Here is a 20934-nt window from a genome sequence, read left to right as displayed (position 1 = left end):
CTTCTATCAGACTTTCCAGAAGATGGGTAAGAGGGTTTCTTGAAGGCTGGATCAGTCTTCAAACCCTAAGAAGGAATAGATGGTCCTACCCTCTACTTTTCACCATGGTGAGGAGATTCGCCTGGACCCTGGCTCTCATACTCTCTGGGGATCTTTTTGTGGCCTTGGAAGGATGCTCCACAGAAGGACAAGAGGAACCCCTACCCCTTTTGACCGACCTTCCTCTTCAAGACGCCGATGCAGAGTCCTCACTGTCACTGGAGACAGTATCCTTCTTGGATTTCAACTTCTGGAGCCATGTCAGAAGCCTACCCTCACGGTCCCGGAGGGTCTTGGTTGAAAAGGTGCGGTAGATCTTACAGTCCGCAGCCTTGTGATCAAGATAGAGGCAATAGATGCAGTCTTTATGCTTATCCTCAATGAATAGTCCTTTCTTGCCACAGGTGAACATGGCTTGAAAAGGGCCTTCTTTTCTTTCCTTGTCCGACATCCTGGAAGGATCAGCTAACAATCTGAAGAAGACCTGAAGAAAAACTTCTGAAGAGTAGATGTTGAGCAGAGCTCAAATGAGACTCTCTAGCACCACGTGCGGTAGAAAATCTGAGGCTTTGAGGTTCCTTCAGGAGGGTTCTATGGGGTGAGGCTCTTGTGATTGGCTGATGCCCGATTTGGTCTCTTTTACACAAAGAGGCGGATATGCTACAAAAGGGGATGAGGCCTAGGCCTTTTTCTTTCTCTTTTGTACCTACTGCTATGTTATTTTTGTTACCGAGACTCCCATTCCGACAACGGGGAATGATACAAAAGCATGGGAATCTATGAAAGATCCAATACTGGGGCAAGTGGAAATTACTTATTTTAATTCCTCTCTATAGTTGGCCAGCTCGGGAATGCTCCATAGCCGTCACCAATAAAGTAATGGACGTGAGGCAATCACTTCGGCAATGGGGAGAATACCTAGGTCCATCCGTAAAGGGATTAGAGGAGTGCTGTTAGGAAAAGCCAATAGTTGTCTTAAAAAATGATTCTCAGTTGTGCTCAATGCTTTAGTCTGTGAGTGGCCCCAAAGTTCCGCACCATACAAGGAAGCACCCCTTGCTTGAACTTTATAGATTTCTACAGCAAGGGCCAATAATCTTTACTGCACAACTCCTGTGTATTTTCAGAATCCCTCCACTAACCTGGGTGAGTTTTAAATCTGCCTTGGAGATCTGTGGGCCCCAATCCATAGTATTGTTTAGAGTAAGCCCCAGATAGTCTAAAACAGGTACTCTCTCAAGGGCAATTGAATCCATTTTGGGGTGTGGGCAGTTTGTGGTATCTGCATGGAAGACCATATACTTAGTTTGCTTTAAATTCACCTCACGGTTCCTTTTCTTATAAAAAGAGCTAAATGTCTCTGACACGCTGCATCCCCATTGGTGTTTTTGATAAGAGCAGCATGTCATCCGCAAACATTACAGCTGGCATTCTGCGGTTTGCAAGTTTAGGAGAATCTATGTCTTTAGCCGCTAACAAATCCGCAATTAGCCCATTTAGAAAAAAGGAAAAGAGTGTTGGAGCGAGGACGCAACATTGTCTTACGCCCTTCTCTACGGGGATCGGAGCTTAAAGTTCCCCTTTATTCCCATACCTAATTTTGGCAAAAGTGTCTACATGGAGGTTTCATAGCTGTTGGCAAAGATAGACTGGAGCCCCCATTTCTAAAAGGAGGCCCCACAGCTGGTCTCGATCAACCAGATCGAATGCCGACTTGAGGTCAACAAATGTTAAATAAAGTGATCCTCCCTCCAAGATGATGGTTTACCAATAGATCAGTTGAAGTCTAAACAACTTGTTGTGAATGTATCTAGGACCCTAATTAAATATTCCTGATTCATGCCCTTATGCGGTTATGATAAATCATGTCCCAATGAAGGCATACTAATCTTACCCATATTCAGCCATAGCCCACGCAGCCCAAATACGGCAAGGCTACTTCCTTAGATTCCTAGAGAGCACAAAGAGTTCTTTCGACACACCAAACCTTCAGCAACCTGGGAATTCCCCATGTCTTTATTTTGATTTGTCATTGAACTCCTGTGAGCACTAAAGGAACAGTCAGTTCTTAGTGACATCTTTATTGACGTCTTATGTCCAACCTTACAACAAACGCAGCACCTTCCAGGTATAAATATACCAACACTTGCCTTAAGCAGACACACGGTGGTGTGGAGCAGAGCGGCTATCTACTTATCCAAAGCCCAGCTGATGCGAGAGCCGAAGGAAGCCGCCCCTCCCCTTTGACACACTGGAGAAGCTGCCTTTTCTCACGCGAGAAATCCAGCTCCGGTGTTTTCCAGTCACCCTTGCGGGTTACTGGGAGATCGAGTCCTGAGAAACGAGATACAAGACCTCCTTCATTCTATAACCAAGGTACGGAGCGGATTCAAACCTTAGAGAGAATTCTTGATTCAGATTCTTGGCAAACACCTAACTTAACTTAAAACTGCAACTTACTTACTCCTTCCCACGTATTAGGCTTAGGTCAGGTACACCGGGGTAGGCGTATCTTAGAAGCACCAGTTCAGTTCGTTAGTCAATGTTTTTATGTATGTAAATATTTTATCCATTTTAAAGTATCATATGGCTAAGAAACCATATCAATGCTTTTACAGTATTATTTTATAATACTCCTTTTACCGTACGCATTTTACTTCATGATAAGTATTGCAATTGTGGCAATTCATTTCTCTTGCATGAGAAAGATGACTGCTCAATAAAATAACACCTTTTATTGAAAACAACCGTCTCTACTTCTCTGCACCCTGGTGAAATTAAGCATGCACGGTTGACTGAGTGAAATAACCGTCTATTGTTTTCACACGACTCTGGAGATACACTCCTTATTCTGGGGGAGCAAAGTTGTCATGTTATATGGCTGTCAGAAGCTAATCCCTTCTTGTCTAAATAAGGAAAGTTAACCACTCCCTATTAATTCGAGAAAGTTTCCAGTGACCTCTGAGCTAGCTGGCAAAACTAATTAAGTCTAACATAGTCAGTAGAGACCTAGATGACCTCAGTCCTACGTCTACACTGCTGTTTATGTTATTCCAATGCGCGGAGCCTATTGGAAATATAGGAACTACATTACAAACTGATCTATTGTTGAGGTTTTTGATCTAAATCTCGCTTGGAGGGGGGTCAGTATGTTATGGGTGTCAATCCAGTTCTGAAGTCTTCCCAAAAGGAAGCGTGCAAGGATTTTTTGTGATACGTCGATAAGGCTAATAGGTCTGTAATTAGCCGGCTCTAAAAGGGCAACATTTTTTGAAAATTGGAATGATCTCAGCACCCGCCCACGTTTTGGGGGGGCCCTGGAGGATTGCATTAAAAAGGACCTCAGATAAGGGGCCCAAACTGTCTGCTCGGATTTATATAGATCTCCTGGGACCCGGTCTAATCCAGGGGGCTTGTTTGGCAGGAATTTGGTCAAGTCCACTGATACCTCGCCCAAAGAGCAAGGGAAATGTCGGCAGATAAAACATGAGTAAGATCAATCACAAGTGGCCCCTCTACGGCAGTTCCCACTTGAGACTTTGAATATGATTTTTCAAAGTGGGATCGCCAAACTTTCTCCTCAAGGTTTGGCTCAATTGTGTTCTTACCATCAGGGTTGCCTATCTTGACCAAGTTCCAGAACCCTCTTGTGTCCCTATCATCTAGGGCTTTCTTGATAAACTGCCACCTCTCAGTCTCTCATTCGGATTTTGCATTTAAAGGAAAATGCTACTTACCAGTATGCATCTGTTCTTGGCATGTAGAGCTGCAGAATCCTACATTTAGCAATAGATCGCCACCTGGTGTTGGGCTCGGATGATTGCAGGTTGTTGTCTTCTTGGAAGAAGTCTTTTGTAGTCACGAGATAGGTGACTCCTCCCTTGGGCAATACTGCGCATGGTCATCGACTCCATCCTCAGATTGCTTTTCACCATGATGGGAAATGATTGAGTTAGTAGAAGTAAAAGAGAAAGGATGTCCATGCATGTGCATCTAAGTAAGATGAGTACTGGAACGGATACAAGTCCCGGGGAGGCGGGAGGGCATGTAGGATTCTGCAGCTCTACATGCCAAGAACAGATGCATACTGGTAAGTAGCATTTTCCGCTCGAGGCATATGAGCTGCAGATCCTACATTTAAGCAACGATTGTGCAGTAGTGTTTCCCCTAGCAGTGGTCGCTTGTATCTGTTGCAGCATACTGAAAAAAAGTTTTAAGGACAGCTTGACATACTGCAGCTTGCTGCTTGGCTTGCACATCAACACAATAGTGTTTAGTGAAGGTGTGTATTGTAGACCATGTTGCTGCCTTGCATATGTCCTCTAATGGTATGTTTCCTAAGAAAGTCATAGAGGCTCCTAGTTTGCGAGTGGAGTGTGCTCTAGGAGGAACTGTTAGTGTACGTTTAGCCTTGTGATAGCATATTTGAATACACTTTACAATCCATCTAGCAATACCTCCTTTAGAGATGGGATTGCCTTTGTGTGGGGAAGAGAAAGATACAAATAGTTGTTTTGTTTTTCTGAAGGATTTAGTCCTGTCTGTGTAATATAGTAGAGCTCTTCTAACATCTACGGTGTGTAAAGCGCTTTCTACAACAGAGTCCGGTTTTTGAAAAAACACTGGTAACTCTACTGATTGGTTTAGGTGAAAAGGAGTAATCACTAATGTAGGAATTTTGGATTGGGTCTAAGAACCACTTTTAGGATGCATTTGAAAAAATGGTTCTTCTATTGTGAATGCTTGGATTTCACTAACTCTTCTGAGAGAGGTAATGGCAACAAGGAAAGCAGTTTTCCATGTTAGGAATTGCTGTTGACATTTATGTAACGGCTCAAAAGGGGGTCCCATGAGTCTTGTAAGGACCACATTTAGGTTCCATACTGGAGCAGGTGGTAACCTGGGTGGGATTATTCTTTTTAATCCTTCCATAAATGCTTTTATTGCAGGTACTCTAAATAGAGATAGATTTCTATTTTGAAAATACGCTGCAATAGCTGCTAGATGCAGGGGTATGGAATAGTAAGCCAAATTGGACCTTTGTAAATGTAGAAGGTAGCAAATGATATTTTGGATGGAAACGTCCAAAGGATCAATGTGATTGTTGTTACAGTATATTGCAAACCGTTTCCACTTAGCAGCATAGCATGCTCTGGTAGTGGGTCTTCTAGCTTCTTTAATTATATCCATACAGTCTGGTGGTACGTTTAAGTAACCAAACTCTAGGACTTCAGGAGCCAGATCGCCAAATTCAGTTGGATTGGTTCTGGGTGTCTTATTTCTCCATGGTTCTGTGTAAACAGGGATGGCGTGAGCCGTAATTTCTGATGTGGAACCAATGAGAGATCTAGTAGCGTGGTGAACCACGGCTGACGTGCCCATGTGGGGGCCACTAGTATCAGTTTGAAGGACTGTTGTCTGAGCTTGCGTACTACTAGTGGAATGAGTGGGAGAGGCGGAAAAGCGTACGCAAATCTGCCTGACCAGTTCATCCATATTGCATTCCCCTCCGACCGTGGGTGTAGAAACCTTGCGGCCAAAATCGGCATTTTGAGTTCTTGTGGGGGGCAAACAGGTCTATTTGTGGATGCCCCCATATTTAAAAGAATGGTTGAAGTACTTGTGGGTGCAACTCCCATTCGTGAATCTGTTGTGATTGGCGACTTAACAGATCTGTTATCTGGTTGTGGATCCCTGGAAGGTGTTCTACTGTCAGATGTATGTTTTGAGGGATGGCCCATCTCCAAATGTTCTGTGCAAGTTGGGACAGTTGCAGAGAGTGTGTTTCCCCCCCCCCTGTTTTTGTATATAGTACATGGCTGTCATATTGTCCGTTCGGATTAGTACAGCTTTGTTTTGGACTAGTACCTGAAAGGTTTTGAGGGCTAGGAAAATTGCTAGCAGGTCTAAATGGTTGATGTGGAACTGTTTGTTGATTGTTCCACTGACCCTGTGTGGTATAATGCAGGAGATGGGCTCCCCATCCTGTGAGGGATGCATCTGTCGTGAGCACCATCTGTGGAACTGGATCTAGGAACGGCCGTCCCTTTGTCAAATTGTTGGTGTTCCACCACTGCAGAGAGCGAAATGTACGGCTGTCTACCAACACCAGGTCTATGAGCTGACCTTGAGCCTGATTCCACTGTTGTGCTAGACATTCTTGTAGTGGGCTCATTTGCAGTCTTGCGTGGGGAACTATGAAGATGCAAGATGTTATGTTATGTTATGTTAAGTGAAACTTCTTAAGCGCACTAACACCAGAGGTTTCTTGGCGCTAACTGACAGAACAAAGACAGAATCCCAAGGCAGAAACTAACCGGTGCTGGAGAACAGAAAAGTTTTTAAAAGCTTCCTGAATTGGAGTAAGGAACCATTAGATTTAATGACTATTGGAAGAGAATTCCAGAATTTAGGTGCGAGGTGGGCAAAGCGACGGCCCCTAACCTTGCTGGTTTTGACTTTCGGAGTGACAAGTAGGTGATGATGAGCTGACCGAAGGTTACGTGCAGGTTGGTACGGAGTGATCAGTGAGTTAAGAAAGGCAGGACTGGTGCAGTGGAGGGATTTGAACGTAAGACAGCCCAACTTAAAGGCCGCCCTCCGTTCTACTGGCAGCCAATGGAGCTTATGAAGCAAGGGCTTCGCAGACTGCCATTTTGGGACTTTGAAATTAGACGGGCTGCCTGGTTCTGCACAACCTGGAGACGGCCCACAAGAGAACATGGGAGTCCGTGATAAAGGGAATTAGAAAAGTCCAGGCGGGAAAGAACCAGGGACATGACAACCTGGGCCAGTGCCGCATGTGGTAGTAGGTGCCTGATCTTCCAGATCTTTCGGAGCTGGAACATACATGAAGAGATCGTGGCACCTACTTGGGCTTTAAGTGAGAGCTCGGCATCGATTGTCACTCCAAGGCTCTTCACCGTCTTGGCCGGAGCAGGAGGGGGGCCAAGCTCAATGGGCCAGAACTGCGGACCCCAGTAAGCAGCACTGGAACCAGGGAGAAGGAGCTCAGTCTTCTCAGGATTAAGTTTTAGTTGGTTGTGATTCATCCACTGCTGAATGTGGGTCATAATAGAGTGAAAATTATTGACAGCTTGTGGGGAGTGAAGCGGAAGGACGATCTGCAGATCGTCCGCATAGTTGAAAACGGTAGCGTCCCAGCTTTGAAGTGAGTGAATGAGGGGGCGGAGGTACAAATTAAATAATAAAGGGGAAAGAGAAGAACCTTGGGGGACACCACAGGTGATGGGGGTTTTGGACGCAGTGAATGATCCCAAACGAACAGCTTGGGTTCTGCCGGTAAGAAATGACTCCACCCACCCAAGAGCGAGGCCCTGGATGCCAGCCTGTTCGACACGGTGGAGAAGGATGTTGTGATCCACCGTGTCGAACGCGGCAGATAGATCCAGAAGTACCAGGGCCTGAGGGCTTCCCGCATCAGCATTCCACCTCAGGGTATCCAGAACAGCCAGGATTACAGCTTCCGTGGAGTGGGCCGGTCTAAAGCCCGCCTGATTGGGTTCAAGGAAGTGCGAACTCTCGATGAAATTAGAGAGACATCTAGTGACATGAGTTTCGATAAGTTTAGACAGGTAGGGCAACAGAGATATTGGGCGATAATTGGTGAGTTCTGTAGGGTCCACGCCAGGCTTCTTCAAAAGGGGCACGAGAATGGCCTCCTTGAAGGAGCTGGGAACCGTGCCACTGGAGAGAGATCTGTTCAGCAGGGGTAGTATACACTCAGGTAATTTTAGACAGATGTCTCGCAACACCGAAGGAGGGCAATGGTCATTCGGGGAGCCTGATTTTACCCGGATAGTAGCCAGTTCCGCTAAGGTGGTGTGATCCAAGGCAGGGAACTGCGTGAAGAACAATGGGTTATTACAAGAAGTGTCAGGTGGTGGTGGCTGTGAAGGGGACATAATCGAATCTTTTATTTTGATAATTTTTTCAATGAAAAAAAAATTGAGGGCATCACAGGTCTCTATAGTAGGGGTTTGAGCTGGGAGGGTCCTGTCGTCTGAGGTAAGCTCATTCAAGATCTTAAATACCTCTCTGGATTTGTTATTAGCAGAGAGAATTCTGTGGGAAAAATGCTCAGATTTTGCTGAAAGGATGGCCTGCTTATACTCTTTGCGGGCAGCTATGTATCTCAGTCTGGATGCAGCAGAATAATCGCGTCTCCATATGCGTTCCCGCTGACGAACCTCAAGTTTGTACTTCTTGAGGTCGTCAGAGAACCACCTATGGGAATTGGGGTGTCTGGTGCGAGGAAATGTGATTAGGGGGGCGAACTGGTCACTGGCTGTCTTCAGCCAGTGGCCAACGTTAGCGTCCATCGCATTAATATTGTCATGGGTGCAGATGGTAGGACGCGTATTGTCCAGGGTCGCTAAGAAGCCTATGGAATCATAGGCATTCCATTTACGTGAGCGGCCGCCTGCCATCATGGGAGCCATGGTCTGCCCCATAAGGGTAATGGTGGTATCAATTATATGATGGTCTGACCAGACACATGGGGAAATAAGAGGCTGGGAAAGGGTTAAATTGGTGGTCCAAACATGATCAAGTGTGTGGCCTTTGATATGGGTGGGCGAAGAGATATGTTGCGTTAGGTTCAGGCTGGAAGAGTCTCAAACAATTCCAAGGCGTGAGGCCCAGCGTTGGCATAGTTAAACCAATAATGAAAGTCCCCAAAGAGGGCAAGACTAACATGTGAGGTCAGAAGAATAGACAGCTGTTCGCTAAGACTAATGGAAAAAGTCGGCATGGGGCGTGGGGGCCGATAGAGGAGAATAAGTGTAAGAGCTCCAGCGTCCGTTTCCAGACTAATAGTCAGATTTTCTACTTCTGGTAGTGCCAGGGGGGAGGAGGATATCAAACTAAGACGTTTCGAGATAATAGCTGCCACTCCACCACCAGGCTGACCAGAGGAGCGGTCCATATGGAGGATGTAATAGTCAGGGGGAAGGGCAGCCAGGATATCAGGGAGAGAGTCCGCAGAGAGCCAAGAATCGGTCAGCAAAAGTATATCCGGTTTATCATTTGTTAGCAAAATAAAAATGTCAGATTGGTGTTTCACCATGGAGCGGGTATTTAAGTACAATACCCTGATGGAAGTCTGGCTCCTCGGTGGGTCTACTGAAGACATATGGGGACCCGGGGATGGGGAACCTGTACGTGAAATGCCAGCGGCAGTGACCCTCCTAATGGTGTTTGGAGAAAGTGCAGCAGGGGGAAAAAGTGAATCCAGAAGAAACTTGGCTGAATAAGTGATGTGTTGGCTAGCGAGTCTAGGCCCGTGGCCCGGCCTGGCGCGGACGGGCGCAGACTGGCTTAACTCAGGTGCAACTCCGCCGCGCCTTCGTCGCGCCCGCTGCGCTCGTCCGCTGCGCGGTCGGGAATGGGGTGTCATGATGTAGGGAGGGGAGGGGGCGTGACAGGGGGGGGAGTGGCCAGAAGACTGCACCGGCAACCCTCCGAACGCCCAAGATGTCAGCAAGCCCTCGCCCGTCCCCGCTCCAGCAGCTTGCAAGGCAGTGAAGGGGAGCGATCAGCGGGAGGCGTTCCAAGAAGGTGCAGGTGAGAGAGTCTTTGAAGCACAGGCAGTAAGTGTCCAAAAAACGTTGCTCCCAGGCGGACGTCACGGGAGATAAAAGCAGAGTCCGAAATGCACTACATAAAATTGAAAGTTAAAAGCAAAGGAAACGTTGCTCCCGGCAGGACGCCAAAGGGAGATCTGTGCTGCAAGTGTCAGCACATGGGAAAGACATGGCTTGGATGCCATCATCCCTATTAGTTTCATGAACACTCTGGCTTTTAGAGAGTGCTGGCATTGAAAAAGGGAGACTAAGTTCTGAATACTTTGAATCCTGGCTTGACTGGGATACGCTAGAGCTACCGATGTGTTTGTAGTAGCTCCTAGGTATTGATGAACGTGCGAAGGCTCTAGGTGCGACTTGGTGTAGTTTATCGTAAACCCTAAGTTGTGCAGTGTTTTAATTGTTTGTTTTGTGTGTTGTGCACATTGGTTGTACGATCTTGCCTTTAAGAGCCAGTCGTCTAGGTAGGGGAAGACATGTATTTGTTGTCTTCTGAGATGTGCTGCCACTAGTGCTAAGCACTTTATAAACACTCATGGTGCTGTTGTAACCCAGAATGGAAGGACTTTGAACTGAAAGTGTTGTCCTTGTATGACAAACCTTAAATACTTCCTGTGCGCAGGATGTATTGGAATGTGAAAGTAGGCGTCCATTAGGTCTAGTGTGGACAGAAAATCTCCCTGTTGTAGTAATGGGAGTGCCTGTTGTAAAGTGATCATGTGAAAATGATCTGATTTTATGTAGTGGTTGAGGGGTCTGAGGACGAGAATTGGTCTTAAAGTCCCGTCCTTCTTTGGAATTAGGAAATACAGGGAGTAGACTCCTGTTCCTTGTTCTTCTAATGGAACTACTTGAATAGCATCTTTTTCTAGAAGTGCTAGAACTTCCTGTTGAAGCAGAGTTATGTGTTCTGCAGACATTGGACGCTGCCTGGGTGGTGTGTTTGGGGGGGTTACTGTGAGTTCTAGGTAGCCATGTTGGATAATTTGTCTTACCCACCTGTCTGTGGTGATGGAGTTCCAGACAGGTAGGAACTGTGAAAATCTGCCCCCCACAGGAGTGGAATGCTGTAGGGGAGGCAGAAGGAAGTCACTGTTTAGGAGTGGAAGAGGAGCGGTTGTTGTTACTACCTCTACCTCTTCCCTTGTTGTTATTGCCTCTGTATCCTCCTCTAAAATAGCCTTTATTAAAGGAGGTCTGCATGTGTATTTTAAAAGATGATGTTGTGGCTGCGCCGGTCTGCTTGGAGCCTCCTCTATAAGAGGAGCGGCGAAAAGAACCTCTAGTTTGGGTGGATTGTAATGCCTCCATAGACTCAGCGGTGTCTGTGTCCTTCATCTATTCTAATGTATTATCTACCTCCGGCCCGAACAATTGGTTCTGATTAAAGGGCTGGTTTAGGATGGTAGTTTGTACCTCTGGTTTAAAACCCGAAATGCGTAACCATGCGAGACGCCTGAGAATAACACTAGTGTTCACTGCTCTGGATGCTGTGTCAGCTACATCTAGTGCGCATTTAATTGAGGCATTTGAAATTAATTTGCCTTCTTGTAAAAGTTCTGCTGCCAGATCCTGGTTTTGATCTGGTAGGTGTTACATTAACCTTTCCAGTTGATCGTAATGAGCCCTGTTGTAGCGTGAGAGTAAAGCCTGTGTGTTTGCTATGCGCCATATGTTTGTTGCTTGTGCAGCAATTCGTTTCCCTGACGCGTCAATAATTTTGGACTCTGTCAGGTGGGGGGGTATCCCCAGAAGTTTGAGAATTGGCCCTTTTGCGTGCATTTGACACTACCAAGGAGTCCAATGGCAGATGACCCTTAATGTATACTGGATCAGCTGGCGCTGGCCTATACTTTTTCTCTATTCTAGGATTTAACACCCTACACCTTACTGGATCTTTAAAAATCTCTGGAGCATGTTTAATGACTCCCTTAATCATTGGTAATATTTGGGTAGACCTTTGTGACTGTTCGAAGGTGTCTAACAAGAAGTCTTCCTCAATAACATCAGAGGGTATAGGAACCCCGTGGTAAAGTGCAGCTCTGTTTAATAAATGATTAAAACCAATACTGTCCTCTGTAGGGGAAGGTTCTTTTGGGTAGTACTGAGGATCAGGGATGTCTGGTGCATATAATTTTGCACCAAATAATGCATCATCATCCTTAGGGTATTCTGTGTTAACATCCTCATCTAAAGGGTATGTATGTGGCTCTGGAACATCATCCCCCCCACCCAAATCATACTCCTCATCAGTGTGGTGTGATGATGCAGGAGAGTGAATAGGAGAAGTTATAGGTTCCACATATGGAGTAATAGGAGAGGAAGAAGGTGAAGGAGAGGACGGGTGCATTGGAGAAGTTGCACAGTCCTTTTTGGCAGGAACCACAGGTGTAAGTAGTGTCTGCTGGTCTCTTCTTTTAAGGGATTGCTTCCACATGTCCAGTTTTTGGATTAATATAGACCTTTTTCTGTCTAGGATCTGGTCCAAACAGTTCTTCCTCTTCTATAATCTTCTTCGGCGTCGATTTTTTCGAAGCCGATAAAGGTTGTTTAGTGCTTTTTGCCTTAGGAGTAGCGGAGTCTTTTGGCACTGTTTTCGGTGCCGAACGTTGTTTAGCCTCATCTGGGGTCTTTGGTACCAATATTAGAGGTTTCGGCGTGGAGACAGGTTTTGCTGGGCCTGTGGCGCCGGAAACTGGCTTCCCCTCTTGACGAAGTGTCCTTGTCTTTGGGCGCCGAAGGGTGTCTTATCTTCGGTGCCGACGAGTCCTTCGGTGTCGAAGGATGTTTTGGTGCCAATGGAGGAGGTGTAACTGGCACATGGTGTTTTTTCGGTGCTGAGGCACCAGAAGCCGTATTCTCTTTCCTCGGAGCCGGGCCCGAAGGCGGGGCGTTAGAGGGTAAATGTCGGGCTCGACTGGGCCCCATGGGCGCAGTGCTGACCGTTGCCTTCTGTTTGGGTAATGTCTGTCGTGCAGGGGCAGATGTACTCCGGGGTTGTCGAGATGGGATCGAATCGTCCGAATCCTCTGCCGCCGATATTATCTGGAGATCAGGCGAGTCCTCCTCTGCGCAGAGTGGAGCCTCGTCCTCGGAGATATCTTCGATTGGATATTCGTCCTCGGAGAAGTCTTCTTCTCTTCAAAGATGGCCTCTGGAGCTGTTGCTGATCTCATTTCGTGTCGACGGGCCCTCCGATCCCGAATAGTCTTCTTCGATCGGAAGGAGGCACAGGCTGCGCAGGTCGAATCGTCGTGTTCTGGCGAGAGACAGAGGTTGCAAACCTCGTGATGGTCGCTATGAGGGAATTTTGCTCGACATACCGGGCATCTCTTGAATGGAGTTCTGTCCATGAGGCGTAGGCCGCATGGCGCCGATGGGCCCAACGGCCCGCATCGACGCACCGGAATGTAGCTGGTGATGTTGAAAGTCTATCCGATGTCGAAAGAAGTTTGTTTGAAGTTTCTCGCTTTGAAAAAGCAGAAAAAGTATTTTTCTAGCCAAGCGGAAAACTTTCATCCGAACCCAGTGGTGGAAAAAAACAATCTGAGGATGGAGTCGATGACCATGCGCAGTATTGTCCAAGGGAGGAGTCACCTATCTTGTGACTACAAAAGACTTCTTCCAAGAAGACAACAACCTGCAATCATCCGATCCCAACACCAGGTGGCGATCTATTGCTAAATGTAGGATCTGCAGCTCATATGCCTCGAACATAATGTTTTTTAAAAAGGCCCTGACCTCCCTGATGGGTGCAACTTCCCCCTCACTTAATTTAGTCAATAAATCAGTCCTTGCTTCTTTACAGGCCCTATTGTACCAAGGACTGTTACCACTTTCTTCCTTCCTTTTCTTAATTGAAGAAGTACTCCTCTAAGCAATCAATATCACTGCATCTGTCGGCAATAAGACTACCGTATTTTCCGGCGTATAAGACGACCTTTTAACCCCTTAAAATTTTCTGGAAAGTCGGGGGTCGTCTTATACGCCGGGTACAAAATTTTATGGTATTTTTTCATGCGCTTTTTCATAGCGAGGACTTCACTCGAAGGTGTCAGACCGCTTCACAATACGAAATAACAAGAAACAACACACCTTATGTTAAAAAATACAGCCACCGACCCTGGCAACGTCCAAAAATACAGCCACCGACCCTGGCAACGTCCACACCCAGGCCCCGCGCCATGAATTGTGCAAGTATCGAAAGCGAGCGTGTTTTTGTCATAGCGAGGACTTCACTCAAAGGTGTCAGACCGCTTCACAATAGGAAATAACAAGAAACAACACACCTTATGTCAAAAAATACAGCCACCGACCCTGGCAACGTCCACACCCAGGCCCCGCGCCATGAAGTATCGAAAGCGAGCGTTTTTTTCATAGCAAGGACTTCACTCGAAGGTGTCAAACCGCTTCACAAGCGAGCAAATGGCGCCATGAGTCATACCTCGACTGCCGCTGCCGCTGTACACGCGCCTCCAACCGCTTGCACATCCCCAGGCAGACGAGGCAGCAGGACGAGGCAGCAGGACGTCCGAAACACGGTACATGGTAATGGGCAGCCAGCGCCGAAGATGGCAGCGCCCAGTGTGTTGACACGTTTGGCACGTTTTGGCACGCTCACCTCTCCCCTTGGCATGGGCGTGGCATAGAAAGGGGACTGTACAATGTTCCCGAATGTTCCCGAAGGCAGTAGAGCACTTGCCGTGATTGGCTGGTTGTTGCTAAGAGGAAAAACAGTCTCGTGACCAGATAGCGTATTTGCCGTACCGTACGTGTGGTGTTGAAGACAGTCTCTGCACCTGTCCATTCTGTACAGCACCAGTACCGTACATCGAGTGCAAATGGCAGACAGCGAAGAACCCGGCAAGGCTCCAGCAGCGCATCCAGAGCAAATGGCTGGCAGTCTAGAACTCAGCAAGGCTCCAGCAGTGGCAAGGAGAAGAAAATATGAAGCCAGCTACAAACTCAAAGTTGTGGCTTTTGCCACGGAACATAATAACTGTGCTGCTGCTAGGCAATATGGAGTGACAGAGAAGATGGTTCGGGCCTGGAGAGCAAATGAGCAAGCATTGCGGAGTATGCCAAGGGGCAAGTGTGCACTAAGAAGAGGCACCCCACATTGGCCAGAACTGGAAAAGCATGTAGCAGACATGGTGGCCGAGCATCGGCAAAGCGGGTATGTCGTGACCCGAAATAAAATCTGCTTGGTTGCACTTCAGTGGGCCAAATCTAATCCCGATCTCAGCCACAGATTTAAGGCCACTGTGTCCTGGTGTACCAGATTCTTGGGAAGGCATAATCTGGTATTGCGGCAAAAGACAAAAATTGCCCAGAAATTACCAGCGGATCTTGATGCCAAAATGCATAGCTTCCATCGCTACGTCATTAGGCTGCGCAATGAACATGTGTATGCGCTAAGTAGCATCGGAAACATGGATGAAACTCCGATGAATTTTGATATGATCGCCAACAAAACTGTCCATCAAAAAGGCGAAAAGACAATTTTAATAAAAACAACAGGACATGAGAAGTCCAGTTTCACTGTGGTACTTGCATGCACAGCTGATGGTGGCAAACTGAGGCCAATGGTTATTTTTAAAAGGAAAACAATGCCGAAACTCAAGTTTCCTGCTGGTTGTTTTGTGCATGTGAATGAGAAAGGATGGATGGATGAAGAAGGGGTAAAGCTATGGCTTGATAACGTATGGAGCAGGCGACCAGGTGGACTTCTACAAAGGCGTAGTCTACTGGTGTGGGATATGTTCAGGGCTCATTTAACTCCCAGCACCAAGCAAAGGCTGGCAAGACTGAAAACGGATGCTGCTGTTATACCTGGAGGACTGACATCGTTGGTGCAGCCACTGGATGTGTGCCTAAACAAGCCATTTAAAGATCGCATCCGAGAACAGTGGAATGAGTGGATGGTTAGCGGTGAAAAAACATTCACAAAAGGAGGAAACATGCGTGCGCCACAGTTGGATGTTTTGTGCAACTTTGTCATAAAGGCCTGGAACGACATCGATGCAGAAACAGTCAAAGTCTTTCAAGAAGTGTGGCATATCGAACTCATTAGATGGTATGGAGGACGACTATCTGTGGGAAGGTGAAGAGGATGCCGAAGAAGAGACCACATCATCTGATACGGAATTGGTACAAGATCCATACGATGACTGCCTTACAGATGTACCACAAGATCTCATAGACTTACTTATGAGATCAGATGACGAAGAGGAGGATTTTGAAGGTTTTTAAAGGGAACGTTATAAATCCTGTAGAAATCGCTTGGATTTATGGGAAGTTATGGAACGTTTAATGCACTTGCACTGTTTCATGCACTACGTTATTTATGTTTGCCGTTATTCAGAAGTGACAGTTTTTGATATGGTTTTAAATAAAATGTTTCCGAGTAAAGCAAGATTGTTTCTACAACCAATTTCTTTGCGTTCAGTCTTTCAGTTTGTAAAATAAACGCTTATAGGTACCCACTGCCCACTGATAAAGCCTTACTGCTCACCCACAGGGAGGAGGACTAGACTAATACGGTAAGTTCAAAATACCGGTACATACTCGGAATGGCTATGCTGCGCTGGAAGTGGGGGGTCGTCTTATACGGCGAGTATAGCACTAAACCTAAAATTTTTCTGCCAAAGTCGGGGGTCGTCTTATACGCCGGGTCGTCTTATACGCCGGAAAATACGGTAGCCTTTTCTAGGAAGGGAAGAATCGATTTATACAGTGAAGCCTTTGCCTCAGGTGTTTGTATAAAGGTTGCCCCGCGGATTCTTCTCCCACCCTCTACAGTGATTAAGTTCAGGGTCGGCTGAGCAATCTCAGCGTTCCCAACTGCCAAATTACAGCATTCCAGAGTAATGACTAAAGGATTGTGATCCCTTTCAGGGTGACACTGGACCACAAAGTTCACTATCCTATGCCAGATGTCCACCTTCACCAGGATATAATCTATTGTGGACGCCTGGCCATTTCTTTCAAATGTATATTTCCCTGGATTGTCCGCAAACAATCGGCCATTACACGCTATCAGAGAATGATTCAGAGTTAATGTGGTCAATTGCAGAGCTAGAGGGGTCCAAGCCCTCAGAGGGTAGTGGTTGCATGCTGGGATTCCCCACGAGGCATCCTCAACGCTCGTTATGGGGTGGGATAGATCATTTAAGGGTTCAAAATGTGAGTTGATGTCCCCGCCAATAATGAGGAAGATTTGGTCAGGTAGCGTGGAGAGAAAGGCAGTCAAGCAGTCCAACGTCTGCGCGGTCTGCCAATGCTTAACAGGGTGTGAGTATATGTTGATAATCGCCAGCTTAGGGGAATTCTTGAGGGAAAGCACAACACATAAGATATCAGGGTGGGTGGGTGGGTGTCTATCGGCTTGACTAAACAACCAAGATGTGTAGCGACCTAGATGCTCAACCCTCCGGGAGGCCTGCCCTTTGCCCCCTGAATGGCTGCTTTACTATAAGTGGCAAACCCAGATCTGTGCATCGACTCCAAAGTCCAGGTCTCTTGAAATAGAGGGATCTCATGTGAGTCGATAAATTCGCCCCACTCAGGGATATCCATTTTTGCTTTGAACCCAGCTATATTCCATGATATTACCCTTAACCCTGGAATAGGGGCTGCGCTAATTCTCTGTGGTCTCATAGTTTCAGGCCTAGAGTCGTAGTGGCTCACTATTTCCCCTTCAGCATTCTCTTTTTGAATCCAATCATTGCTTCTCAACAAGGAGTTTTCAAACACCACCTCTTCCTGACCCATATTAATTCCTATGGCATACGGGGGTGGGTAAGTTCTCCCTGGGTAACGGTAGTCACCTGCAAATTCCCCGCCCTTCCAAATAGGCTGCGAGTTGTATCCTCCTCACTATCATCATTGGCTCCCCTATCAGTGTCCTCAACTATTAGAACCCTCTTCAGTGTCAATAACTGGAAATCATTAGAAGATCTAATCTCCTGTGAAACAGAAGTCAGCACTCCGAGGCTGAAACGGGTGAAGCATGTTAGCCCTGATATTACAGAACAATTGCCACTGGGATAAAAAAACCTCTGGTATACTTATGCCTGTAAATTTGCGGGATATTTGGGTGGCTAGCCTAAAACAGTGAATGTACTTCAGAGGCCATTCTGGATTTTAACCTTGATATGTACTGTGCATCTGGATGTACGGTCTGTATTTTTATCTGGATTTAACCAATAGCTCAAAACTGGTTTGACTTCAAGACCTTGATAAACACCTGTTGGCCTAGTTTCTTCAGACCGCATGACTGACCCTTTTAGCCCATCCTAGATTTTCAGAGGTTTTTGCTGCGTACGGTTTTACCTGTCCAAGCAAGAAGATGTTGTAGAATTTAAGTAGTCACTTGTTGTCTATATCAGTGTTATTCTATTTTGTATACATTAATATGTGTAATTTTTATATGTATTTTATTTCCACATTGCACTGTTATCGTCATTTGACCAAAATAATATTTCTTTATCTTGAGTGGGGTCCTTGTGTCTTTTCCTTGGCTAGCATTCTTGAATCCAGTCCTACAACTTTATTCACTTCTGCATACCACAGTTCATTTCTGAACTGATCATTCACAAGTCATTTCACATCCACAAACACTACTCACAAAATGCAGAAGCTCAACTCGGAAAACAGTATCATAATGTCCTACTGCCAACTTCAAAGCAGAAGACCAGGCTTTTAGGCTCAACTCTTTCTACATTTGTGTTAAGCATTCAGGAGAAATCAAAAAGAAACTTAAGGAAATGTACATGCTTGAAATCTGTAAAAACAGTGTTATGTCTTCTACATAATGCCGCACATTATGAAAGCAGGAATCAAACAAGGTTTCATATGCAGAAATGTTATGAAAAAAACAAGTTCTCCGACCTAAGACTGCCTCAACCGACAAAAACTCCATATGCTTCCATACCTGGACCTACCGATCACTGCAGTGTCACAAACTCTAAAAGCACAAAAACAACATGCTGTTATGTTCCCTTACCAGACTGAAAGCTTTCATTGTCTTCCACTGACTGTTCCGATTCAGAGGATACCGATCCTGGAAAGCTCTCCGATTTTTCCATCGGTAATGCAGAGTACCGCTTCAGAAGCTCAGAAATAGGCATTTCCCCTAATGACAAAAGAGGCACAAGTCAATTGGATTGCAAACTAATTAGTAAATCAGAAAGAAGAGTATTCACACACTACGTCCAAAAAGTCAGTTTCAAGCTAAATTTTCATTCTGGATAAGAGCTACCTTCAATAATTATTCAGTCACTTCTATCCAGACATCCACAAACAGAGCCAGTTTTACTCCTATAATACACTGTGCCACTATTTTCTTCTCGTACCATATCCATAGGAGATAAAATATAGTTTTTAAATCCAATTCATGCTCTAGATAATCTCCAAACTGGAACCAGTAAAATTACGGTCTTAGACAATGTAGGAAGGTGGATATCCGACTATGGTTACCCCCAACTTTTTGCCTTGTGTTTTGCTGGTTTTTCGACTTAGTTGACCTGGGACCCTGCTATTCAGGGCCCCAGGCTTACTGCTCTCTCTGTAAAATGGATTCCATGTACCTTAGGTACATACCAATTGGTACTGGGCCACCTTATCAGTCCCTGTACAGTATACCTTAGGTATCCAGGGCATAGGTGTACCCAGGGCCTACCAGGGGCTGCAGCATGTGTTATGCCACCCCTGGCTGGCCATCCAAATCTGGCACGACAGCTGGGGTAAGGTGGTGTAAACACCCGTTGCTTTATATATAGTATTCCTATATCTAACCCTAAAATGGACACATGTATTCCTATCAGTCACTCCTATGGCAGGCCTTAACAATCCTGAAGGCAGAGTGCTTGGAATTATGTGAGATGGTGCTCTGGCATGAGCTGAGCCCGTCCGCACCTTGCGGAACCAAGTCCTAATAGCTGTTCCATGATAACGCATACCATATACTCTTAAGTGCATTATAATCCTCGCGGTTATTTGCCAACTTTGGTATCGCTTTATCAAAACATGTCGAGTAAGGTGTCATACGAATTGGAATACTAACCCCTCGCCAATTCTGGCGACGGGGTTAGCATTCCACCCTTCTAGAGGGACACGACATGTATGTAACTGTGAACCCCGGTTAAAGTTAACTCGAGCCTCAGCATCACAAAATGGATGCTGCCACCACAGACACAAGTCTGACCTCCTGCTGCTGGGAGTCCTTCCAGCGAGGAGAGCTTGGACAAAGGGTTTCCTGTCAGGGGCGGTGCTAGCACCATCCCAGACGGGGTTTTGTGTATCCCAGGTAGGCAGGGCTGAGAGGAAGGTGACTGCAAGTGGCACCCCGGTGCTCACTGTGCATATGCCGGCTTAAACCAGTCGTGTCCCTCTAGAAGGGTGGAATGCTAACCCCGTCGCCAGAATTGGCGAGGGGCTAGTATTCCAATTCGTATGACACCTTACTCGACATGTTTTGATAAAGCGATACCAGAGTTGGCATATAACCGCGAGGATTATAATGCACTTAAGAGTATATGGTATGCGTTATCATGGAACAGCTATTAGGACTTGGTTCCGCAAGCTGCAAACGGGCTCAGCTCATGCCAGAGCACCATCTCACATGATTCCAAGCACTCTGCCTTCAGGATTGTTAAGGCCTGCCATAGGAGTGACTGATAGGAATCTATGTGTCCATTTTTAGGGTTAGATATAGGTATACTATATCTAAAGCAAGGGGTGATTACGCCACCTTGCCCCAGCTGTCGTGCAGCCAGTTGTGTCAGATTTAGATGGCCAGCCAGGGGTGGCATAATACATGCGGCAGCCCCTGGTAGGCCCTGGGTACACCTATGCCCTGAGTTACAGGGTCTGATAAGGTGGCCCAGTACCAATTGGTAAATGCACCTAAGTTACACTTGTCAATTTAGTGAGAGAACAGCTAGGCTGTGGGTCTGATTGGCAGGCCCACAGCCAGGGAAGACGTAAACCAGTGAAGCAAAAAGCAAAAATCTGGGGTGATCATAGGATTGCAGACCCTACTCTCCTACATGACCCCCCCCCCCAAACTTTGGGACAATAAACTAACCTTGACAAGGTGAGTCTTCTTGCTCTAAGTGGAAATACCTGGAGAGCCCATCTGCATTGCCATGATCAGTGCCAGGTCTATGCTCCACTGTAAAATCCATCCCCTGTAGGGAAATGGACCACCTAAGCAGTTTGGGGTTTTCACCCTTCATCTGATTTAGCCACAAGAGGGGCTTATGGTCGGTCTGAATCTTGAAATGAG

General features: G+C 46.3%; 1 protein-coding gene across 1 annotated transcript in view; it reads right to left on the bottom strand.

The window, feature by feature from the left end:
- SRCAP (Snf2 related CREBBP activator protein) overlaps nt 1-20934 on the bottom strand; it is a 1720489-nt gene that overhangs the window by 1185908 nt on the left and 513647 nt on the right. Inside the window, exon 11 of the mRNA XM_086931673.1 lies at nt 18652-18780. Coding sequence (XP_086787799.1) covers nt 18652-18780 — 129 coding nt within the window. The remainder of the gene's footprint in view (nt 1-18651; nt 18781-20934) is intronic.

Source organism: Lissotriton vulgaris, chromosome 7 (genome assembly GCF_964263255.1).
Source record: "Lissotriton vulgaris chromosome 7, aLisVul1.2, whole genome shotgun sequence".
NCBI classification, from domain to species: Eukaryota; Metazoa; Chordata; class Amphibia; order Caudata; family Salamandridae; genus Lissotriton; species Lissotriton vulgaris.
This window is presented reverse-complemented; position numbering and strand designations above follow the sequence as displayed.